The 20,110-nt window shown below is 34.2% G+C and overlaps 1 protein-coding gene across 6 annotated transcripts in view; it reads right to left on the bottom strand.

Annotated features, from left to right (window-relative positions):
• LOC150103765 (dynamin-like) overlaps positions 1 to 20,110 on the bottom strand; it is a 519,391-nt gene that overhangs the window by 392,461 nt on the left and 106,820 nt on the right. For 5 of the 6 annotated variants that reach the window (XM_090397139.1, XM_090397140.1, XM_090397145.1 and 2 more), the window contains exon 4: positions 18,544 to 18,747. In XM_090397139.1, the coding sequence (XP_090253265.1) occupies positions 18,544 to 18,747 (204 nt within the window). Of the gene's footprint in view, positions 1 to 18,268; positions 18,473 to 18,543; positions 18,748 to 20,110 lie in introns of all 6 variants that reach the window. The other variant, XM_090397142.1, reaches the window with a different exon arrangement.

Genomic DNA, 20,110 nt, shown 5'->3' with positions numbered 1-20,110 from the left:
CCTGCTTCATTTCTCATTTACTGTGTGTTGTGCTTACGTGCACATGTCTTGTATTTAAGTTCTTGTGATAATGGCAATGCGACGTTACTGAAATATTGGAAGTGTATTAAAATTTATTTTAATGTATATTCTATTGTACGTTGTAATTTCCTTAAGCTATTTAGTAAGAATGTGATCTACTGTAATAAAAGCCTTAGTTTAATCCACAGGAATGAGTATTATATATTTGTTCTGCAAATTCTTCCAATAAATCATTTGTATGTTTCCCCTTATAGACACTGTACTGTTTTGGGGGTTTATTATTTAATTCTTTTGAAGGTAGAAAAACATGGGCAATATGTTCAGACTAATTGCAGGAGGCCCAAGTAAACCATTATTCACACAAGACCTATAATATCTCTCCTTAACAAAAGCAATCACAAATGCTTCTGGAAATCCATTTCTCTTATACACCACTCTCTGGGTAAGAAAATATAGTCCCTGCACTCCTCATTCTCTACCTTCCTATTATGCACCAGTCTCAGTAGTGCTGCATTAAAGCAATCCATGCAAGCCAATCTGTTATTTCATTATGTCCAACCTTTACATGCCAATAAAATAATGTATTTCTCTGCCTGTCTTTTCACAGTGCATCTCTACTTTGCACTGTTTCAAAGTTTAGTTTATCAAACTAAACTTTGTAACCCACAAACCTTTAGTCAAAGACCAGTGACTTTATGACAGGCTAATCACCATTCCGTTTACTCACTTTTGAATCTCCTCCAATGCTTTTACATCTCCAAGACACCTAGTCAACCAAATCCGTGCATAACAGTTCAGATGTAGTTGTATCAAAGCTTTATAAATAAGGATGATAACTTCTTTATTCCTAGTTTTCAGTGTGTTTCTTAACAACTGGGTGATCCTTTGAGCCTTTGCTTACTTTTGTGATGCTCTCAGAATTTTCTCTCTTCTACCATTCCTCCAAATCCTTAGTCTCATATCTCATAACCTTACACGGAACAACCATTATCCATTGATAAAGCGTCAATCTATTTAGATCATTCTCCAGGATATTTACATTAGCTTTAGTAACTACTATTGTTCATAAATTAGAATTTAGAATTCATGTCGCTGCCAGCCTGGTTGGCTGAGTGATCAGTATATTTGCTAAATCACCAACTGTATGGCCATATCATCAAGATGAATAACTTGAAAACAAGTATACAAAAAATCTCAGAATACTTATAGAAAATTATAGTTTTAAATATGAAACATTTCAGAGATGAGAGAAAACTCATCACATGATTGGGCTCTCCGTGTTGGTCACATGACCCAAAACATTTCTTTTGTGCTAACATTTTGCACAGCTTGTAAGCAACTGTATGTACAGGAAATATACCTAATAGAGCTTGTAAGAAGCCATTTCTTACACAGATATCAGTTTTCACTGGATTATAGACCTTTCTAAACGCTGCATTTGCTCCTCTTACTTCAAATTGAAAGGCAAAATTAATAATTAACAATATGGTCTTGCTACTGGATCTCAAGTAAACACTACTAATCATAATTTGAAGCAACAGCCATATCACAAGATGTTCTGGAACCAACCAGATAGCATGAGGGATGTACATAAAGTAAGTTCAGTTTTTAAATATTTTCACTGCACTGTTGCAATTGCAATGGTGCACATGTGCTGAGTTTGTTGATTCCTTAGCAAGGCGCTGGTGCCATTTCATTTTTGCACATTCTTGCAGTGTGTACACTTCTTGGTGTGTGTGCATTTTTGAAAATTATGGAGACAACTACCATGTTTGAATAAAAACTTTAGTTTAATATAACTAAAATCTACAATTCGATGTTTCGACCTTTATGTCAAGGTCATCTTCTGGAGCTTACAAATATACACAAGAAACAAGCTATACTACAATCAAACTGGTTCGTTAAAGACACTGACCAACCGCTACCACAATTGTTGGCCTGACCTCTGGTGGGGAAAAAAAAAAAAACCGAACCAGCTTGATTGTAGTATAGCTTGTTTCTTGTGTATATTTGTACGCTCCAGAAGATGACCTTGACATAAAGGTAGAAACGTCGAATTGTAGATTTTAGTTATATTAAACTAAAGTTTTTATTCAAACACGGTAGTTGTCTCCATAATTTTCAAAAATGCATTCGGATCACCGTGCAAGCCTAAAAGTAAGGATCTTGGTGTGTGTGTTTATAATGCCTAAGAAAATCGAATCGCCTGCTTCATGTAAAATCGAATCACCCAGCGCATGTGAAATTAGGTCAGTTATCCATTTCTTGAATGTGAAGAATGTTAAAGCAGCTGAAATTCATCAGCAAATAACTGAGGTTTATGGAGAACACACAATGAGTGATTCAATGATATGAAGATGGGTAAGACTTTTTAATGAAGGAAGGACAGGTGTGTACAATGATGAATGGAGCAGGCAACCATCTTTAGTGACTGACGATTTGGTGCATCCAGTTGAAGAGAAGATTCGACAGAATAGAGGATTCACTATGACATCACTCTCGCTGCAATTTCCAGAAGTTTCACATTCACGTCTTCATGAAATTGTGTCGCAGAAACTAAATTATCGGAAATTGATTGCAAGCTAGTGCCGAAGCTGCTTACAAAACAACACAAAGTGAATTGGCTGGGCAGGAAGTTGAAATTGTTGACATGCTACCATGAGGACGGTGATGCTTTCCTCAGCAGACCTGTCACTGAGGACGAGAACTTGGGTGTCACATGCAACCGCTGAATCCAAACAGCAGTCCATGGGGTGGAGGTAAACCTTATCACTAGTCAAGACAAAACTGAAGACAACGGTTTCTACTCAGAAAATCACATGCACTGTGTTTTGGGACAGACAAAGAATTTTGCTGGTAGACTTCTTGGGTCAAGGCTCCACAATCAATGCGAGCGTGTACAGCCAAACCCTTAAGAAACTGCATCATGCGATCCAGAATAAACGATGTGGAATGCTTACCAGGAGTGTTGTTTTGATACATGATAATGCCTGCCCAGACACACACACACAGCCGGCGTTATCATGAACAGCCCAAACACAACAACTTCTCGCCACCTTCGGCTGGGAACAATTCCATCATCATGAAATTCCTGCCATGTACCCTCAAGGGATGTACAGAATAAGATAGTACTACATGAAAAATTTACATCATTTCTAACTTCCGATCTGCAATTTGACTCCATATCAGTCTGTTAAATGTCAAGACTCCAACATTGTCAGATCTCATATTTCTATCGTCTAAGGCACATTGTACCATATCAATTCATCGGTTTCCTGCCAACCTGCAGAGAACACGTGTTTTGCAAATCTTTCCTCACCCATTCTGTTTAAGTGACCATACCACCTGAGATTGGCTCTGCTAACGCATTCCTGAATGCTGACAATGTAAAGTTCTTTCCTAACATCCTTGGTTTAATTACGATATTGCCATTGATACCATCTGTTCACGCCCCTAATCTTTCTCAGGACTCTCATATCTGCGGTCTCTAGTCTTTGGTCAAGTGTTTTACTTCTGACCCAGCTCTCAGATCCATAAGTTAAAATTGACTTGAATACTGTCTTGTATACAGCTAATTTAGTGTTCCGACTAATTTCTCTCTTATTCCATATGAACTTATTCAATTGACTTCCTACCATATCAGCTTTATAGATTCTGTTGTCTATTTCCATATTTAATTTACCATCTTCACTAAAAATGGTACCTAAATAGCTGAAATGTTTTACTTCTTCCACAGGTTCTCCGTTCACAACGCAGTTGACATATTCAACGATTCTGCCTATTTTCATTGTCTTTTTATTGCTGACCTTCATACCATATCTATTACAACAGTTATTCAATTTAGTCAGAGAATCTTGCAGACTTATAGTGGATATATTCAGAAGTATAACATCGTCCGCATAAAGGAAAGAGCTAACATTAACATCTCCAATTTTGATATCATGTTTAATACCACTTTCCTTCATAATGTGATCCATACAGATAATGAATAACAGAGGGGATAATGTACATCCTTGTCTCACAACAGATTTAACATTAAACCATCTTCCTGTACTTCCTTCAATTCTAACTGCTGACTTACAACTCAAATAAAGACTAATTATTGCTTGATATAATGCCTCAGTGACACCATATAACTGTAGCATATTGAATAGCTTCTCTCTTGGCACTTTGTCATATGCCATTTACAGATATACAACACTTAAATACAGATCTTTGTTATATTCCCATGATTTCTCAACTATCTGTCGTGAAGGGAAAATCTAATCCTAAAATTTTCTATTTGGCCTGAATCTAGCTTGTTTTTCACGAAGCCTTTCTTCCACAATCCTTCTCAACCGTTTCTCAAATATACGGGCATAAATCTTACCAGGAACACTCAGTAGGGAAATACCCCTCATATTCAGTTTTATTTCGCTTTTTATGTATGGGTACTATGAGAGCTCTACTCCAATCACTTGGAAATCGTCCCTCTGAACTATGCAGTGCCGCCACTGTAAGACTTTTATACCACCATACTTCAGCATTTCTGGTCGAATATCGTCTACTCCTACTGCCTTTCCACATTTCAAGCCTTTAATGGCCTTTTCTACTTCAGGTATGGATATGTATTACTGACCGTATGCCTGTTGAGTGTTTTTTACCACTGTGCTATCACTGCTTGTTTTATTTAGCAATTTTTCGAAGTAATTACTCCATACTTCAAGGATATCTTTTTCTCCCATTTTCGTGTCACCTTTATCATCTCTAACTCCTTTTACAGCACTCTTTTCTCCATTTCAAAGCTTCTTCAACAACCTCAAGAAGATTTTGTCACCTTCTTGATATTTATTTTCTATGTTCCTGCCAAAGTCCTCCCATCACTTTTGTTTAGCTTTCTTACATTTGTCTCCGTATTCTCTAAGAGTACAAGCTGACTTATTTGCCAGAAACTTTTGATATGCTTTCTTCTTTTCCTTCACTGCCTCTTTAACTTCCTGTGTCCACCATGGAGTTCTGATTTTTCTATCCTTGCTGACAACCTCACCACATGCCTCTCTGGCTGAATCAATCAGTTTTTTCTTTAAGGCTTCACTGCATCTCCAAGGTACTGTTCTCAAACAATTTAATTTTTTCTTCAATCAATTTGAGTATTTCAGTCTACAGTTCACATCTGAGAGCTGCTCAACTTTTATTGCCTTTAAAACTTTCTTACATGTTATTCTTTTCAATATGAAATTCAATTTTATCCTGCTCAACTAAATAGTGATCCGTTCCAATTTCAAATCCTCTGTACACTCTGGTGTCCTGCACCAGGGAGAAAACATCACTATCAACAATAACATAGTCAATGAGACTTTTCTTATTCCTTGCTTCTTCTCTCCATGTGAATTTGTGCACATTTTTATGTTGGAACATGGCGTTAGTAATAACCAGTCCATGTCCTGAGCAGAAATCCAACAGGTAATTGCCATTATTATTATCTTTGCTCTTTTTTTCAAATTTTTCCAAAATATTTTTGTATGTCTGACAATCATTTCCTACTCTGCTATTTAGATCTCCAACAAGGACCAACTTTTCCTTTTTCATTGTATCAGTAGCTTTCTCTAAAGCATCAAAAAATTCCTCCAAATCTACCTTAGTAGAACCTTCTGTGGGACCATAGGCACAAATAAGTCTCATTGTCCAGTTCCCCATTCTCATATTTGCCCACATCACTCTACTTGAGACTGCCTGCCATTCAAGAAGATTACCCTCATATTCAGTGTTGAATACTATGGCAACTCCTTCTTTTCCTTGATTGCCATTGCCTGAATACAACATTTTGTAATTATTGCTGAGAAAGATCTCACCAGTTTTTGTCTTTTTTGTTTCAGCCACCTGTATTAAGTCTATCTGGAACTTATCTAATTCATCAGCTAGCTCCATTTCTTTGCCATTCAGGCTTCTTATGTTGATAGTACCGATCTTTAACTCAGGTGATGTTGAGTTGTGGAGTGTTTTCAGATTTGTTACAGTAGCTGACTTTTTGCTGTTCGCCCGTTCCCTGGCGAAAACAACAGGGGGCCCTGTTTAACCAGGTGACGCCCAGCCAGCATGAAATTTTGTCATGTTGTACCATCATTGTATTTTTGTTTAAGCCAATAAGAATACAATTTGGTCGGCTAAATCCCAAACTGCCAGCCCATCCTCGTTCGTTCAGTATCCAGGTAGATACCCAACAGGGTGCACCACGAAAAGGTAAGGATTGGACATTAGGTCAGAAGCCCTGGTCAGTTCTCCGTATTCCTTTAAAGGCTATGTGGAGGTCTCCTCTCAGTTATCCAGGTTTGACCCTTAAGCACCCCATCACAACAATTCCCTCATTCCCCATATACTCCTGACCTCATGCCAAGCAACTTTCACCTGTTCAAACATCTGAAATCTTTCATTGGTGGCAGGCGGTTTCAAGATGACGACAAGATCAAAGAAGCGGTCAATACGTGGTTTGGGTCACAGGCGGCAACCTTCTACGACGAAGGTATACAACTCTTGGTGCCCCGTTATGATAAGTGCCTGAACAATGGTGGAAATTATGTAGAAAACTAGTGAAAGAAGTCTACTTTAGTTTCCAATAAAGTTTTTTTTGTAAGCGTATTTTTGTTTCTCTGACCGCCCATCAAAACTTACTTTCTGGACGTCCCTCGTAGCATTATATGAACAATATTTTCATTGTTTGAAAACACAGCCACAATGATCTGAACGATTTTCTGGATTTTCTAAATAGTCTCCATCACCAAATAAAGTTCACTATTGAAAGGAATGTAGCATCTGGATGATGCTACATTCCTATGAGCTTATTCAAACTGAAGGTAAGTTAGCCAATTTCATATGGAGTAGTAGGTTTTTACTCTTTCCAGAATAATATTAAAAATACTATTAGTAGCAGTAATGGCAGAGTGTACAGATGTAGGAATCTTCCTATGAGCTTATTCAACTGAAGGTGAGTTAGCCAATCTCATATAGAGTAGTAGGTTTTTACTCCTTCCAGAATAATATTAAAAATACTATTAGTAGCAATAATTGCAGAGTGTACAGATGTAGGATCGAGTGTTGACTATAGGATGTGGTATTGATGATATACAACATTTGGAAGTAACTCATTCATTCTTGCAAATGTATCAGTTCTTTCTTATGCCAACAATCACTATGAGCTATGTGAAACAATGAGTTGCATATGACATTTATTTTAATCAAGTTGCACATATGAATTTGCACTCAGATCTGAAATACGTTTAAAACTATAACTGCTTTCTGTAAGTCTTCTGAGATGTTTTCTAGTTACTGATCTGGATGATGCTGCCAGACTACTGACAGTAAAACATGTCAATGTTCCATGTAACCTGAATAAAAGTATTCTAAGATGAATATATCTGGTATCTTACTGTTTAATAAAGTCATGTAATTCAAAAGTGTCACAAGAGCAGCTTTTGTAAGTATAAGAAAATGTTCATATACAGTCTTACTAATATTTCTAATAATTAAAGTGAGCATTGTAACAAAAAAATATTTTTATGTACATCACCTTATAATTAAAACTTTAAATTTATTGGAAGATGGGGAGCCACCTGTATTCAAAAATGTTAATAAAGACTTTAGAAGCTCTGGCTATTCCCTTTGGTGAATAAAAGGCATTAGGTTTATTTTATTATTATTATTTTAAATTCATTTCTCTGATTATGGCTATTTTCTTAAAATTCATTCAAATATACAAAGTAAAAATAAATTTAAGAAGCAAAAATATCAAATAATCACCAATTTTTATAATACAGTTCTATTAAATAAAAAAAATATAATAAATAAAAATAAATAAAATAAAAAGTGTTCAGTATACACTAAGAATACCAATTTGGATTCTACTGTTTACCAACTCACTAGTAATTTCTAATTTTACTAGTTAAAACTACTATTAACAGATTTTGGATTTTTATGGTAACAATCATTAAAAAATGTTTTTGTTTTAAATATCACAAGCTCTTACAGCTATCAGTAAACGTTATGCTAATCAGAATATTAGTTCACATTGAATAACCATTATATATTTTGTAGAAAATATTTTAACATGAAAATCTTTAAATTTATAAATATGGAGATGCTAGGGTTAATCACTTTCACAAATCCATCAAATGCATCACCTACTAAGACACTCACATCAAATATCACTGAAAAAAAAAAAATAATCTGTAACTGATATAACATTAGAGACTGTAATTAACAGTTGATAAATTTCATAAGCTTTTACATGTAAACATAAGAGAATATTAAGACAAACAGAATGTTGCTTATGGATTGCAAAAAAAAAAAAAAACTAAAAGTTCTTTCAAAATTCTTTCAATTCCCTCATATGTTATGAAAGGCAATTAATAATAATATTTTAGAAAGAAATTGATTTCTTAAAATTTTAGAAAAGTTTAAGAAATCAATTTGAACAGAAGCAAGCACAGTACTACAAAATTACAGTGCAGTGCAAGGAGGTTTTAAGGCTGAAGATTAAAGCAAAAAGAAGAGTAAGGAGACATATAGGTACATATTATAATAAGGGTATTATGTTTGTCACAGTATAATCTAGACCTGGTCTCTTTCGACTGCATGTAATGTTTGCAATATCTGATGCTGTTTATAATTTTCATTAAATTTTTACATTTAATTATTCGTATGGGTTTTCCCCCATCCCTTTGGGGGGGGGATTGGGCCCGCATAAAGTATAATGAGAGATTAGGTATATATATTTTATGACTGTAAATCCCTGTGTGTTCAGGGCTGGTTTGCTTGTTCTGAGGGACAAAAACCAGACTTTCTGGGTGAAAAAACCCTCTACCTCTGTAAGAGGTAGAGGGTTTTTCCAGCAAACTCAACCTTTTAGTCGAAAGAGACCAGATAAAGGTTCCTCAGGTCATGAACGGGAATCGAACCCAAGTCTTTCTGACCAAAGGGCTTTGTCTATACCATAGGTTCCCAAACTTTTTAGGGCCACCGCCCACTTTGCAAGACATAAATTTTTTTAATGCCCCCCCCCCCCCATTATAACAGTTTTTCGCATTCAAGCCGCTTGATATTTTTGAAGTAAATAGCAACTGATGATACATTACTGCTTATGCCGTTAAATTTTTAAAAAGAAGTGGCCAATATGTGCTTCATCTTGAACACAGTTATTGCTATACCGATTTTGGTGAAACGTAGCCCATATGTAAATATTGTAAAATGTATGCTCAAATAACATTATGCACAGTTTCACACAATGGTTTAAATATGAAAATGTGGAATACAATTAAGAGATTGCATTAGTAAGAATCTTATTGTAATAATTAAAACACCATTAAATATATTACAAAATTGTTTATTTCTAACTTATAAAGTAAAAATACAAAGCAAAAATAACAAATTAATGTGAAGTTTGATACAATGGTTTAAATATGAAAATTCGGAATACATATTAAGAGATAGCATTACATTAGTAAGAATCTTATTGTAATAATTAAAACACCATCAAATGTATTAGATGATTTATTTCGAATAATATTTGCTTTGTTTTTTCCCTCTAGTTAGCAATATAAGTTTAAGTTAGTACTAACTAGGCTAAACTAAAATTTACGATTTTATTTCTTTCTTGCCATTATTTTTACTCGTAATATTAAATTATATAAAATTGGGTTTATTTTTGTACAAATCAATTAGGAAAGTGGTTTTATATATTTTATATATATTTTGAAATGAAATATAACAAATATATTTGCTACTGTAAACATAACCTATTACACACACACACACACACACACACACACACGCACACACACACATAGAGCATATATATATATATATATGCTCTATTTTCTCATGGACATAGAAAATTGACATCTATTTCTATCTATGGTAAATTTTCAAATGATTAAATAATTGAAATAGAAAATTGATAAAAAAATTGATTGTGTAAGACGGGCATAAGATGAATTAAAATGCAATATTTAAATTTTAAATGATTATCTAATCGCAAAATCACAAAAAGAATTAATTTTTAAATATATATTATTAATTTATTAAATTTAGTTTAATCCTTTATCCAAGTGTGAGCAAACAAAGTTTGCGCCTGAAAATATCTTCAGATACTTTCAGGCGCAAACTTTGTTTGCTCACACTTGGATAAAGGATTAAACTAAATTTATTATGCTCTAACCAAGTGAAAAATAAACTTTCAATATATTATTAATTTCTTCTATAAAGAGCCACCGACCCCTAGACCGCCCGCAAATGCTTCTGATCTCACTATAGTCCCCCTAAAAGGCTTCGGCGCCCACTGGGGGACGGTACCGCCCAATTTGGGAACCTATGGTCTATACCAACTGAACTACAGAGGCTCTAAATATTTCTACAGTTGAGGGTTTAATGCACTAAAACTGCTAATGTGATATTTCACATATTAATGTTGCTTTATTTTTTTGTCTAACTATAAGCTGTAAAATTATGAGTATTATATTAATTTGCTTAAATCCAAGTAGCTACAAAAATTCATTGTTGTTTGCACCAGCTCAAGTGACTATACTCTAGAGTCTAGACACATTAAAAAACATGCCTCTGCAATTTGCTGATGTCAGTGTCAGTTCACTGACACGCACAGACGAAAAGCAACTAGAGTGTATTAAGTTGGAATGGATTAGAGTGGAGACATTGAAGAAATTACTAAATAAGTGATAATATCATCATCATCAAATTCCTGATATATATATATATACCCTCAAGGATATGATAGTACAGGATATGATAGTACTACATGAAAACGTACATCATTACTAACTTCCTATCTACAATTTTCCTCCAAATCAGTCTGTTACCTGTCAAGACTCCAACATTATCAGATCTTATAATTCTAAGGCACTTTTTACTGTATCAATCCACCAATATCTTGGTCTTCCTCTGGATCGTTTTCCTGCCAACCTGGCAGAGAACACTTGTTTTGCTAATCTTTCCTCTCCCATTCTGTTTAAGAGACCACCACCTGAGATTAGCTCTGCTAATGCATTTCTGGATGCGGACAATGTCAAGTTCTTTCCTAATATCCTCATTTTTAATATGATATTGCCATTGATTGCCACTATTCATGGGCCCCTAATCTTTCTCAGGACTCTCATATCTGCGGTCTCTAGTCATTGGTCACGAGTTTTACTTCTGACCCAGTTCTCAGATCCATAAGTTAAAATTGGTTTGAATACAGCTAATTTAGTGTTCCGACTAATTTCTCTCTTATTCCATATGAATTTATTCAATTGACTTCCTACCATATCAGCTTTATAGATTCTGTTGTCTGTTTCCATATATACCATTTTCACTATTATGCCTAAGTAGCTGAAATGTTTTACTTGTTCTATAGGTTCTCAATTCACAATACAGTTGATATTTTCAATGTTTTAGCTATTTTCATTGTCTTTTTAATGCTGACCTTCATACCATATCTATTACAACAGTTATTCACTTTAGTCAGGGAATCTTGCAGACTTGTAGCAGATTTATTTAGAAGTACAACATCATCTGTATAAACCAAAGAGCTGAGATTAACATTTCCAATTTTGATATCAGGTTTAATACCACTTTCCTTCATAATGTGATCCATATAGATAATGAATAACAGAGGGGATAATGTACATCCTTGTCTAACACCAGATTTAACATTAAACCACCTTCCTGTGCTTCCTTCAATTCTAACTGCTAACATACAACTCAAATAAAGATTCCATTGACACCATATAACTGTAGGGTTTCGAATAGCATCTGTCTTGATACCTTGTCAGATGCCTTTTCCGGATCTACAAAACTTAGTTGCAGATCTTTGTTATATTATCATGATTTCTCAACTATATCGTAAAGTGAAAATCTGATCCTGACAGCCTCTATTTGGCCTGAATCCAGCTTGTTCTTCCCCAAGCTTCTCTTCCACAATCTTTCTCGACCTTTTCTCAAGTATACTTGCATATATCTTACCGGGAACACTCAGTAGAGAGATATCTCTGTAATTCTCACATTCAGTTTTATTTCCCTTTTTATATATAGATACAATGAGAGCTCTACTCGAATCATCTGAAATTCGTCCCTCTGTCCAGGCCTTCTGAAATATGCAGTGCAGCCACTGTAAAACTTTTATACCACCATACTTGAGCATTTCTGGTCGAATATTATCTATTCCTGCTGCCTTTCCAGATTTCAGGCTTTTGATGGCTTTTTCAACTTCAAAGTATGGATACATATTCCTGACTGTATGCCTGATCAGTGTTTTATACCACTGTGCTGTCAAAGCTACTTGTTTCATTTAGCAATTTTTAGAAGTAATTACTCCATACTTCAAGGATATCTTTTTCTCCTGTTTTCATGTCACCTTTATCATCTCTAATTCCTTTTACAGTACTCTCTCCTCATTTCTGAGTTTCTTCAACAACCTCCAGAATATCTTGCCACCTTCTTGATATTTATTTTCTATGTTCTTACGAAAGTTGTCCCATGACTTTTGTTCAGCTAGTTTTACACAGTGTTTAGCTTTCTTACATTTGTCTCTGTATTCTCTAAGAGCACAAGCTGACTTATTTGCCAGGAACTTTTCATATGCTTTCTTCTTTTCTTTCACTGCCTCTTTAACTTCCTGTGTCCACCATGGAGTTCTGATTTTTCTATCCTTACAGACCACCTTACCACATGCCTCTCTGGCTGAATCAGTGTTTTCTTCAGGGCTACAAATCCTTTGTACACTCTAGTGTCCTGCACCAGAGAGAAAACTTCACTATCAACAATAACATAGTGAATGAGACTTTTTTTATTCCTTGCCTCTTCTCCACATGTGAATTTGTGCACATTTTTATGTTGGAACATTGTGTTAGTAATAACCAGTCCATGTCCTGAGCAGAAATCCAACAGGTAATTGCCATTATTATTATTATCTTTGCTCTTTTTTCTAAATTTTCCCAAAATATTTTTGTATGTCTGACAATCATTTCCTATGCTGCTATTTAGATCCCATACAAGGACCAACTTTTCCTTTTTCATTGTGTCAGTTGCTTTCTCTAAAATCTAAAAAAAATTCCTCCACTTCTACCTTAGTAGAACCTTCTGTGGTACCATAGGCACAAATAAGTCGCATTGTCCAATTCCCCATTCTGATATTTGCCTGCATCACTCTACTTGAGATTGCCAGCCAGTCAAGAAGATTACCCTTGTATTTATTGTTGAATACTATGGCTACTCCTTCTTTTCCTTGATTGTCATTGCCTAAATATAACATTTTATATTTATTGCTCAGAAAGATCTCATGAGTTTTTGCCTTTTTTTGTTTCAGTCACTCTTATTATGTTGATCTGGTAGTTATCCAATTCCTCAGCTAGCTCCATTTCTTTGCCATTCAGGCTTCTTATGTTGATAGTACCGATCTTGAACTCTGGTGATGTTGAGTTGGGGTGGGTTTTAGGATTTGTTCCAATAGCTGACTTTTTGCTGTTTCATATAATTCATTTTTATAATAAGTTCAAAAATTAGTGACTGTAAATCAGAAATTCTGACTTTGGGTGCAGGCAGTTATTAGGTATGGTGTGCTCCCTTTTTGACTGGCATGTGTGCATACAGCTTAGAGGGAATGTTGCTTTCTAGTATAAATCATTTAAACACCTCTCAACAGTTTAAATGCCAGTCATGTTGACCCTTCAGCTTCCATCCATCAAACTCTGTAGTTTTTGTGCCATCAGTCTATATTCATAATTAACATTGTAGTCCTGATATAATTTTTATTATCTGCCTCTGTACCTTTTGAAAGGTTATTTATCCTATTCAAATTCTGGTGAGCAGAACTGAGCACAATAATCCAGATGTAATCAGATTGAAGTCAATCTGATATGAGGCCAGTCAATGTGATATTATTGTATAATACCACACTCATCTTTATTAGTGAAAGTCCTCCTTAGTATTACAACAATCCTCTGGGTTGCCTTCACCATCTTGATAATATCCCCTAAACTTCAATTTTTTTTCAACTATCACCTAAAGATCCCTTACCTCCCCTCTAGTATAGTTCCACCTATTAAATAGAGTATGCAGACTCCCATTGGTGGATCCAAAATTTCAAGACTTTGCATTTAGTTGCATTAAACGGACATAACCGTTCATTTTCCTAACTGACCAGCTTATTTAAATCCTCCTGAAGACTACTACATGTCACTAATAACCCTTTCAAATCATTTACAAATAACTGAATATAAACCAGTGAACCATGCAACCCATGACAGAGTCACTGACATAAAAAAAAAAAAAAAAATTTCAGTACTGATCCCTGTGGAACTCCAGTGTGATCTTCCCTTTCCTTGATACTGGTCTCCTATACATTTGATAACTATTTAATAACTATCAGACAGCCAATTTCCAATCCAATTCATTAACCTCATATCTAATCTTATTTGTTGCAAATTAAATATTAACTTATCATGGATCACCAGTTTAAACACCTTTGCAAAAAAAAAGTAAATAAATAAAAAAGGGCAGCTTATCATCATCAAATTCCCAATATGTACGCTCAGGGATGTACAGGATATTATGACAGTGCTACATGAAAAAGTTACATCATTACTAACTTCCAATCAACAAATTTCCTCCAAATGAATCTGTTATCTGTCAAGATTCCGACATTATCAGATCTAATATTTCTGTCTGCTAAGGCACTTTTTACTGTATCAATCCACCAACATCTTGGTCTTCCTCTGGGTCCTTTTCTTGCCAACCTGGAAAAGAAAAGTTTTGCTAAGCTTTCCTCTCCCATTCTGTGTAAATGATCTTACAATCTGAGATTAGTTCTGCTAACACATTCCTGAATTCTAGCAACGATAAGTTCTTTCCTAATATCCTCATTTTTAATGTGATACTGCCATTGATGCCATCTGTTCACTGAACTAATCTTTCTCGGAACTCTTATATAAGAGGTTTCTACTTTGATCAAGCATTTTATTTCTAATCCGGCTCTCAGATCCGTAAGATTTTTTTTTTATTTATTTATTTTTTTTTTAATGTTGAGCCCATACATAAGAGGTTGGTAGATCAACCTATAGTATATTAGTATCGTGTATGGGTTGGGAAAGAAGTTACTTGTTCACATTGGATTTGAATGACTGTATATTGTATTCCTTAGGGAACACATCAAGGGGAAGACTGTTCCATAGTATAGCAGTTGCAGGGATGAAGGAGGAGGAGAAGAAACTTATTCTGTGGGTTTCAAAAACAAGATAACACTGATATGAAAACCATATACAGCTAGCTTAGAATTTTGACTCATTTCTCTCTTATTCCATAGAAATTTATTCAGTTGACTTCCTACTATACCAGCTTTACTAATTCTGTTATCTATTTCCATTTAACTTGTCATCTTCACTAAAAACTTTGTAAACAGAACGGCTGAAATGTTTTACTTGTTCTATAGGCTAAACATTCAGGATACATTCATTGAGAACATCACTGTTGATGTTCTCAATGTTTCTGCCTATATTCATTATCATCATCATCAAATTCCTGATATGTACTCTCAGGGAATGTACAAGATAATTATGATAGGACCACACGAAAAATTTACATGATTACTAACATCCAATCAACAATTTTCCTCCAAATTAATCTATTATCTTTCAAAATTCAATATTATCAATCTTATATTTCTGTCTTCTAAGGCACTTTTTACTGTATCAATCCACCTACATCTTGGTCTTCTCTGGGTCTTTTTCCTGCAACCTGACAAAGAACACTTGTTTGGCTAATCTTTGCTCTCCCATTCTGTTTATACTGAGCAACATAGTCTATGTTTTGCTTGATATAATGACCCATTTACATATTATAACTGTAGCATTTTGAAGAGCTTTCCTCTTGGCACCTTGTCATGTCTTTTCCAGATCAACAAAACTTAAATAGAACTACTTGTTATATTTCCAAGATTTCTCAACTATTTGTCTTAAAGTGAAAATCTGATCCAATTTGTTCTTCATCAAGCAACCCTTCCACAATTTTTTGTGGGAACTACAAAAAATTGTGGAAGGGTTGCTTGATGAAACCCTTCCACAATTAGTTCTGGAAGGGTTTCATCATAGTTAAGAAGCAAAGCTCAGAGGATTCCTTCGTATTAATAACATATGCTACTACAATACAAATGCTATTCATAAGGAACATGTTTTCTCTCCAGTGTTCTAGTCATTGCAAAACATGAGGCAACAACTCATTAAAAAAATAAAATAAATAATTGGTGATGCTTTCAAAATGAAATGATCATTGTGCCTATTTCTGAAGAGGTTTCAACCTTGAAGTCTAGGCCTTAAGCTTTCTGATTTTATTTTTTGTAAGAATCTGAATTTTCACAAGATCATTCAACTAGGACTGAAATATCCAAGAGGTGGTCATATAACTGGCAGCTAAAAATCTGAATCCAGTTCATGATAACTTGATGCTACACTCAGATCCATCAGTTGAGTTATATTAGTTTCTGAGGTGGGTTACGAACTGCCAACAAACTATTAACACCCCAACTAGCCGTGACATCTATAGATGTCCAGCTAAATCTGGATGCAATTCTGTAACACCCACTTCAGAAATAGGCACAAAGATCATTTCATTTTGAAAGCATCACCAATTATTTATTTTATTTTTTTAATGAGTTGTTGCCTCATCTTTTGCAATGACTAGAACACTGGAGAGAAAACATGTTCCTTATGTACATCACTGCTTAAGAGAAGGTAAGTGTTAAATCACATAGATGCAAATCTGTTTATCAATACTAGATGTACATGTGCCTGCTCTTCATGGTTGTGCAACCCTGGCACATGCACAAAGTTAGTGCAATGAAAAGTGATAAGTTACACGCCTGCATGCCTGGAGCGTCAACATTGAAGTTACTCAAGTACATTTCACAATAGAAAGCAAATTAAATAACTGTTTGCCCTTCCTATATACATAATCACAATTCTTTCAGATGATTCATTTATCTTTTTTCTAAACGGAAACAGTCACACCATCAGTCCAACAACATTAAAAATACTAATAATATACCCTGAAAATGAATGCTAAGGCTATCTGTTCCAATGATATAGTGCCTGTCACAGAACTCAATTACTTATGACACTTTTTTAGCCAATGTTACAACCCTATAACAGATAAAATACTATATGCACCATCTCAATTCCCTTCACAAAGATTACAACAAAGCTATTCTCCATTCCATTTTTCCACGGTATGAAAAGATAGTCAAAAGTGCTAATTAAATATAATTTTAGCATCACTTTTAAAGCTCATAATTCTTATCTATTTTTTTAAAGACAAATTCCCTCCTTTAATGCAACTTTCAAATGGTATATATTGTAGTGCCTTGTGACTACCCTTTATTCTACTATGGACAACCAAGAACTGTTAGCATTGACAGACTGATTTATCTTTCCCAGTTTTCTAATTACTACCATGTACTAGATAAGATCCCTTCACAAAGGATTAAATGGAAGAAAACTACAGTATTACAAAAAAAAAAAAAAAAAAAATATTACTGTTATAAATTTTGTTGCTAAAAAAATACCAAATATTGTGCTACAAAAGAGTTTTTTCCCCAAAAATGAAGTTAATTTTATGCTTAAAGATACCTAACTAAGGTACTGGGGGGGAGAGAGAGGGTTACTTGGTAACATTTGTAATATATGTTACAAATGTTACCAAGTTGTAACATATATTTTAAAACTGAGCAATTTTTAAACTAGTTGAAAAATTGCTGTTTTTTTATGTCTTTTGCACAAGATAACAAGAAATCTTCAATACTATTTATATAAGAATTTCCATAGTAACAGTCATTACGGAAACAGTCCTTGACCTTGCAAAGCTTATGAAATTATGAATTTAAATTCAGTTCATTAATGAATAAATTTTAAATGCTAAAATCTCTAGCTAAAACATGAACCAGTAAAAGCTTATTTTGCAAATGCTCATTACTGTCATTATGAAAATGGAAACAGTTATTTTACACAATAGGCATTTTACCACATATATAGTGTGTGTGTAATTTTGACTTATGAAATTTCTTCAGTGATATGTTTGATGTATATGTTATTTTTGCAAAAACAATCATGCAATTTACCTCACTAAATATATCAGAAATTAGTCATGGTTAGTCATGATAGCAAAACCAATTAAAACTGTAGCAGGTGTCAGTTTGGATCAAATTGTGCCATTCATGCATTATATTCTGTCTAACCTGGTGGATCTGCTTCTCTTGCTAACTTCAAGGCATCGGAAGTTGAAATATCAGAATTGGCTGGGGTGACTGCAAGAATGATGCAATGTTCATTAGAAATATAATGCATGATGAGGCTATGAAGTTTTCTCTCAATATCCCATGGCTGGTCTCCTACAGGTACCCTTGTCATGCCCGGTAGATCAATAAGTGTCAGATTTAGCACTACAAAGCAAAGTATAAAAAACAAAACATAACATAAATTTCTCAGAAATGCAAAAACAAACTATATATACCTTCAGGATCCACTTCTTTGGCTAGTTTTAAGGCATCTGAAGTTGCCAAATCCTGGTTGGCTGCAGTGACTGCCAAAATAAGGCAGTTTTCTTTACGGATGAATGAAAAAATCATATCTTTGATCAGATGTTCAATATCTGCGGGTTGATCCCCTACAGGTACTCTAGTCATTCCAGGCAAGTCAATCAGAGTCAAATTCAAAACTGCATTGAAAGATTGGAAATTTTAATGCACCTTTATAAACATTAAAGCATGCCTTTAATGAAAAGAAAATATTATATTACAACTTAAAGTAAATGTGACAAAATATCTTATTGCAAGAGCCACTGAAAAAGTCAAGATAAATGCCACAGTTTATCTTCCAACACTGGTAAATTTGAATAATGATACTTATTAGCAGATAGTAATGACCTGTCTAGAATTTAAATTAGTGGAGTGGCTTTCGCACTATTTGTTCATAGCAACTGTAATAATGGATCAAAATGATAAAATGAACAGACAAATATATAAACTATATATAACTGAAAATAATAACTTATCTTTTCAATTAAAATAGAATTTTTACCAAACATTTACTATAATACAAATACTCGTTTAAACACAAACACAGTTTGTTTTTTTATGCTGAAACTAGTTTACTGATATCATAATAATAATTATCATCATATAAATGCAAAATATAAATATATCATGTAGAATTCATCATTCACCAGCCCTAGCCAGATGAACTGCATACTCATTCCTAACTAAAGGCTGTGGATTTGAATCCTGTTGTGGGTATGGATGTTTGTGAATATCTGTAAATGGGAGATATAAAAAACAAAAATAATAAAATAACTCTTTTGCCCACCCACAGTACTTAGGTACTACAGGTTTACAACCTGTGGATGGGAAAAATCCAAAAACTATAATTAAAAACTGTCAACTTATAATAAATTTAATTAAACAATAGGAAAGAAAAACTTTTATAACCTTCTTCAAGAGATGGGACATTCAGGTATGGTGCTACACAGTTGTTGGGTGTTTATCCTGTCTTGTCTTTCTTTATAATATCCATCCAACTGGTCTTTTATTGTCAATTTCATTTGTAAGTACTTGTTCAATCAATTTGTCATTTGCGCAGACATAGTCAAAACATTAAATTCTCTTATTTCTTATACATTTTATGAATACCATACAAGGAATGTTATGGATAAGGAAGAATTCCATTAGGGTGATTTCGACTATAAGGATATTAAACTGGGAAAAAAGCATGCAAGAAGAGGAAAAATTAATTTAGAGAATTATTCAGGGATAAATAACTACCTTAAGCAACAAATGATGGAAGGAACTTGAAGCTCTAGTAACACCATCTGAAAATCTGTCTGAGATATTTGTAGAAAGTTCTGTCACTTGGTTACAAAGTAAATTATACTTGTCAAGAAATTGTATTCTTGTTTAATCCTCTATCCAAGTGCAAGCAAACAAAATTTGCATGTGAAGAATCTTCATGATTAAGATACTTGTACATAGAGGATGTTGACTTCATATGAGCTGCCTCAGCATCTCATAATACAAAGCACACTT

Source organism: Typopeltis vanoorti, chromosome 8 (genome assembly GCF_054136105.1).
Source record: "Typopeltis vanoorti isolate ZY-2024b chromosome 8, IOZ_Tvanoo_1.0, whole genome shotgun sequence".
Lineage (NCBI taxonomy): Eukaryota > Metazoa > Arthropoda > Arachnida > Uropygi > Thelyphonidae > Typopeltis > Typopeltis vanoorti.
Note: the sequence above shows the minus strand (reverse complement) of the source record. Positions and strands in the feature narration are given on the sequence as shown.